Genomic DNA, 6,332 nt, shown 5'->3' with positions numbered 1-6,332 from the left:
TGTCCACCATTATAACGTATGTCTTCATCATAGGCTTTATTTCTTTGTATATGTAGTATTGTAATAATCCGAGCTGTATTTCCCGATTGTTGGCCTCTGGTATGTCGTTTGTGCTCAAATGCCCGTGGTGTAGTTCATAACTGGAAACTGGTGACTTTCGAGTGTACAGAGCACCAGACGAGGATGTTTCGCCGTATTCATGAACATAGTTACCGCTTGGTAACTACTTAATTTTAGCGACGCCTATTAGATATAATTACGTAATAATTCGTATGAAAAAATTCAGTATTCAAAGTTGATTGTTTTCAAAGAATTGGAAATATGCTCCTTTTCATCAGCAGCAGCCAAAGCAACACACTGTTTCTTGTGACAGAGAAAGTGATATGCAAATTCTCGTACACGCCGACTGCGCTGCTACTAAGGCAGGTAAATGGCTGCGTTAAACGGTCATTTGACTTTTTTTGCATCGTGTCATTTGGCCGCCAAGTTTGCTCTGTGGGCCGACTCATAGCCCCCACCTGTCCCATTTGCGACACCACACGTTGAGCAGGTCAGATTTCGTACCAGGAATGCTAAGCACCTTTCAGATCCAGTTCGCCAGACAGCGCAGTACATTAGCGTATATAAGCGCCGGTCGCCGACACCTGGGGCAGAACACAGCGATTTCTCACAGCAGCATGGCTTACAAGGTGAGGCGTCCACACTTTCATATCGTTAGTAGTGAACTGCAAAAACGTCTTGCATATGATGCCGGTCAGTGACTTCGAAAATGTATTGAGCTGAATTTAAGAGGTATTTTTACCAACGAAAGATTTATCGGTCATAGACTGAGCTTTCTTAGGACTATGAGATAGATAATTTGATACAAGACAGTGTGTATTGGCAGGCTGGAGTGCGGATTGGGGGTGGGGGGGAGGAGGGCAGTGTTGTGAAATTCTCGAAACAACGACAAACTGCCTATTGGCTTCTGTCTCGAATTCTTCGGGCGACGTTCGTCTAATGATTTTACTCGACAAAGAACCCGAGACAGAAGCCAATAGGCAGTTTGTCAACAAGTGGCCACGAAAGCCTTAATAATCTTGAAACAACATTGTTCAGCCTCTGTTCTTGTTATTTGTGATACTTATCATCACGTTATTTTATTTGCTTGAACACAGGCGTTTTAACAAACTTTACTGATTTTTTTAATCAGCGGTGGCAAGACGGGTCACAATCCCTTCTTTTCGGTTTTCCAGGTGTACAATTTCTTTCACAAAACGCAAAAATGATCTAATAGATTTTAATCTTAGAAACAAAATGTTATTTAGTTATTCTTCCACGACCAAGGATAACTCACGGTATCGCTGCGCGTTTACATCTAAATGGTTTGTCATAGTTGATGGAAAGACGTGCAGAAATCTTCGTAAGTCGTAAGTGGTACATTAAAATGTTCTTCTCATAGCTATGAGCCATTTTACGTAACAGGTGTAAAGAGATTGACTTAACACTCGACAATGAATGATCAACAATTCACTATATAAAAATATTTCTGGAACCTGTAAATTTGGTTCATTGAACAACCACACAGCCCAGCCAGCTTTCACCACGATTACATAACATTTAAACGGCAGTGTGCCCTCTCTGTAGCAGCAACAAATTCGTCTTAAGCTACACTATCGAAGGAAAAACGACTAAGTTACATATTCTACCTCCTGATTTGGGTTCTGTTATTTCAGCTGCGTGTACGTTATACACCGCAGTTTAAAACATTAGACCAACTCGCCACTGGCACAAGTGCGCTAATAAACTGCCTGTAAACTTCAATCAGCTTGCAAGGACGTAGCAGACGAGCTGTAGTTAATCTGATAGATGAAACTCCCGTTTCGACATCTTTTCCAGCACTGCGAGTCTTAGCTCATTATTGCATTGGTGGTTCAGGTTGTAGATGACAATGAAGCATATCACTGAATTAGCTAAAGACTAATTATTTATTGTTTAAAGCTCAGTAATGTTAGTATTTGAGAGCATAAACAGGGAAAAGTTCACATTGTTGGTTGATGCAATTGGTTTATTAGTTACACGCTTTTAACTAATACATGTGCAGTTGCAAAACAGATAAATCCGACTTGTCTTTGTCCTAAGATCGAAGGTCGTATGTAAGTAGCAACGAATAAATAAGTAGTGTTTTGTGTTACGTTTAGATCCACCACCTAGTGTTAGACATGAGTTCTGTTTATAATCGTTGGAGAGTGGATTATTATTGGGAATTTGGTTGACGTGTAGCTACTCCATGCAAATGGCAGCAACAAAATTTGTTCTAGATATGTAAAATATATACATAAATATTTACAAAAGTAGAGATATTTTAAAAGCTCGAAATACAATTTTTTATATCGGTAGGTGAAAATACAACGTAGGTAAAGAAAAATGGGAGATAATAGTTGAAGGCTAAAAGCAATTCAATTGGGTGATACACAATAAATTGTAGACCTTATCTTGAATCTCTAAAACAACTCACATTAGGCCTAAAACTTCGGTTCCGCCGTCCTTTCTCGCGGTTAGAGGCTTCATTGTAAAAAACTTAAAAAAATTGCGATACAAAATTGGCCATCGCCGGCCAAACTTTTCGGGTAGCGTGAGAATTCGGAGGGAAAGAACTGGGCGTCTTTTGAGGAGAAACATGAGTCGATCCAATTTTGCACTTGTTCATATGATCTGGAGTGCTGGTCAGCCAGGCCGTGTGTCTGTCGCTGGAAAAGGTGTTAGTCAGAGGGAGCAATCTCGGGAGAGCACGGCACGTCGGGTAAGACTTTCTATTTCAACGTTTCCAACTACGTTTTGTCGGACTTTGCGACATGGATGTCTAGCATTGTTATGCTGAAAAATCGCCCTTTCATACCAATCACTGTGTTGTGGCCGTTTGACTTTCAGTGCTTGGCTGAAACGCATCAACTGCTTTCGACAACGATGTCCTGTTATTGTTTCCATCGGTTTCAATAGCTTCGAGAACCTTCTCTATTCCAACAACATGCCGGTCTTCTACGTCAAAATCACCTTTCTTGATGCGTTAACACCATTCTCTGCGCTTTCCTTCACTAAAAGTTGCCTCATCATAATTCTTACTCAGCATTTTATGAGCCTCAGCCGCAGATTTCATCACGTTACGGCAGAACAATTAAAATTTCCCTCAAATGGCAAGAATTGGACTCGTAATTGACGTATTAATTCGATAATAATTTTACGATAAATCACAAATCTTCTAATATTTTGATAGTGTTGTGTTTGCAAATGTCTAAACATATGGTATGACGAATGCTATCTACCGCCTGCACCATGACTTGCCGCTAGTGCCATCTACTGAAAAATGGCGGAAGCAAAGTTATAAACCTAATTCCTTTGACAAATTACATGTACCATAACAATGCACGTTATATAACTATATAATATGTTTATAAAAAGTTATTATTGTTCGCAAATAATGAGTGCTATATCAAGGAGTCATGCAGGGGATCTCGCTTTAGACGCTTATCTCAAAATGAACCCGATCATATCCACACGCAGCAGCATGTCAAAACTAGGGTACCACAATGTATTTAAATCTGTGTCCAGTATGAAATTTGCACTCTGCGCTGATGTGAAACTTCCTGGCAGGTTAAAACTGTGTGCCGGCCGAGACTCGAACTCGGGACTTTTGTCTTCTGCGTGCAATGAATCCCGACCCGTCTCACTGCTATAAAGCTCTGAGGACGGTTTGGGAGTCGCACCTTCGTGAGTCAGTTAGTAGAGTACTTGCCCTCGAAAGGCAAAGATCCAGATTTGGTGTTTCGGTCCGGTACACAGTTTTAATCTGGCAGGAAGTTTCATATTTAAGTACGTCTCGGAAACCTAAGAAAAAACGTAAAATCTATACGCTTCACTCGTTGAGTAAAAGTCATCTCAGATTGTTCATGTGGAGGTATTTCCTGACCTCAGTTATTTAATAACATGTGGACTTTTATGTCTACTGTCAGTAAAAAACAATCTAGAGAAAGTCTCCAACAATTAGACGCTAATACATGATGTTATGTACGATAAGACTTGGGAACTGGCCGGCCGGGTGGCCGTGCGGTTCTAGGCGCTACAGTCTGGAACCGCAGGACCGCTTCGCTCACAGGTTCGAATCCGGCCTCGTGCATGGACGTGTGTGTTGTCCTTAGGTTAGTTAGGTTTAAGTAGTTCTAAGTTCTAGGGGACTGATGACCTCAGAAGTTAAGTCCCTTAGTGCTCAGAGCTATTTGAACCATTTGAGCTTGGGAGCTGAATGTCTGAAGATAGTGAACGTTCACCAGAGCAGATTAGCGCAGCGGATGTGTGAAAGTGTCTTCCGCCCCACAGTTCGTCGTCCTCGCCGCCCTCGTGGCCGTGGCCCGCGCCGGCTACCTGGGCGCCCCCGCCGTCTACGCCCCCGGCGCTCCGCTGGCCGCCCGCGGCTACGCTGCCCCCGTGGCGTACGCCGCCCCCGCGCTCCGCGCCGCCCCAGTGGCTGTCGCTGCCCCCGCCGTGAGGGCCGCCCCCGTCGCCGTCGCCGCCGCCCCCGCCGCCGTCGCTGCCGAGTACGACCCGCACCCCGAGTACAGCTACGCATACAACGTGCAGGACGCCCTCACTGGTGACTCCAAGACCCAGCACGAGAGCCGCAGCGGAGACGTCGTCCAGGGCAGCTACAGCCTGGTCGAACCCGACGGCTCCATCCGCACCGTCGACTACACCGCCGACCCCGTCAACGGCTTCAACGCCGTCGTGCACAGGGAGGCCGGCGCCCACCCCGCCCCCGTCGTCGCCGCCGCCCCCGCCATCGCTGCCGCCCCTGCTCTGGCTTACGGCAAGGCCTACCACGGCTAAACTCCAACTCTTCTCATTTCTCCCACTGTGACTCTGTAAATATTATTTATACCCTTTCGGGCTTTATCCTTAAGAATAAACGAGTAAAATCTGTGTCAGTAGTTTTATTCATTGAAGTATGGAAAAGTTCTTACGTCTGAAGTTCCAGTTTTTGTATACAACAGGCGTTCCGATACTATCTGCTGCCGAAAACTGAAATGTAATTTCGCAGTGATATATTACTCTACAGTCCATTAAAACTGCTACACCAAGAAGAAATGCAGACGATAAACGGGTATTCATTAGACAAATATGTTATACTAGAACTGACATGTGATTACATTTTCACGCAATTTGGGTGCATAGATCCTGAGAAATCAGTACCCAGAACAACCACCTCTGGCCGTACTAACGGCCTTGATACGCCGGGGCATTGAGTCAAACAGAGCTTGGATGGCGTGTACAGGTACAGCTGCCCATGTAGCTTCAACACGATACCACAGTTCATCAAGAGTAGTGACTGGCGTACTGTGACGAAGAAGTTGCTCCGCCACCATTGACCAGACGTTTTCATTTGGTGAGAGATCTGGAAAATGTACTGACCAGGGCAGCAGTCGAACACTTTCTGTATCCAGAAAGACCCGTACAGGACCTGCAACATGCGTTCGCGCATTATCCTGCTGAAATGTACGGTTCGCAGGGATCGAATGAAGGGTAGAGCCACGGGTCGTAACACATCTGAAATGTAATGTCCACTGTTCGAAGTGCCCTCAGTGCGAACAAGAGGTGCCCGAGACGTGTAACCAATGGCACCCCATACCATCACGCCGGGTGATGCGCCAGTATGGCGATGACGAATACACGCTTCCAATGTGCGTTCACCGCGATGTCACCAAACACGGATGCTACCATCATGATGTTGTGAACAGAACCTGGATTCATCCGAAAAAAAGACGTTTTGACATTCGTTCTCCCAGGTTTGGTCTCCGAGCTGATAGTCCATGCTGCTGTAAACGTCGTCGAACTCTTAGTGCAGATGGTTGTTGTCTTGCAAACATCGCCGTCTGTTGACTCAGGGATCGAGACGTGGCTGCACGATCCGTTACAGCGATGCGGATAAGATGCCTGTCATCTCGACTGCTAGTGATACGAGGCCGTTGGGATCCAGAACGGCGTTCCGTATTACCCTCCTGAACCCACTGATTCCATATTCTGCTAATGGTTATTGGATCTCGACCAACGCGAGCAGCAATGTCGCGATACGATAAACCGCAATCGCGATAGGCTACAATCAGACCTTTATCAAAGTCGGAAACGTGATGGTACGCATTTCTCCTCCTTGCACGAGGCATCACAACAACGTTTCACCAGGCAACGCCGGTCAACTGCCGTTTGTGTATGAGAAACCGGTTGAAAACGTTCCTCATGTCAGCACGTTGTAGTTGTCGCCACCGGCGTTAACCTTGTGTGAATCCTCTGAAAAGCTAATAATC

At 45.2% G+C, this 6,332-nt stretch overlaps 1 protein-coding gene across 1 annotated transcript; it reads left to right on the top strand.

Annotated features, from left to right (window-relative positions):
* Positions 1 to 677: 677 nt before the first annotated feature.
* LOC126236230 (cuticle protein 21-like) lies at positions 678 to 4,886 on the top strand. The gene is made up of 2 exons (XM_049945363.1): positions 678 to 689; positions 4,354 to 4,886. The coding sequence occupies exons 1-2, from the start codon at positions 678 to 680 to the stop codon at positions 4,858 to 4,860; spliced, it is 519 nt and encodes a 172-aa protein (XP_049801320.1). The 3' UTR covers positions 4,861 to 4,886.
* Positions 4,887 to 6,332: the final 1,446 nt, after the last annotated feature.

The sequence above is a fragment of the Schistocerca nitens genome, chromosome 2 (assembly GCF_023898315.1).
Source record: "Schistocerca nitens isolate TAMUIC-IGC-003100 chromosome 2, iqSchNite1.1, whole genome shotgun sequence".
NCBI lineage: Eukaryota > Metazoa > Arthropoda > Insecta > Orthoptera > Acrididae > Schistocerca > Schistocerca nitens.
Note: the sequence above shows the minus strand (reverse complement) of the source record. Positions and strands in the feature narration are given on the sequence as shown.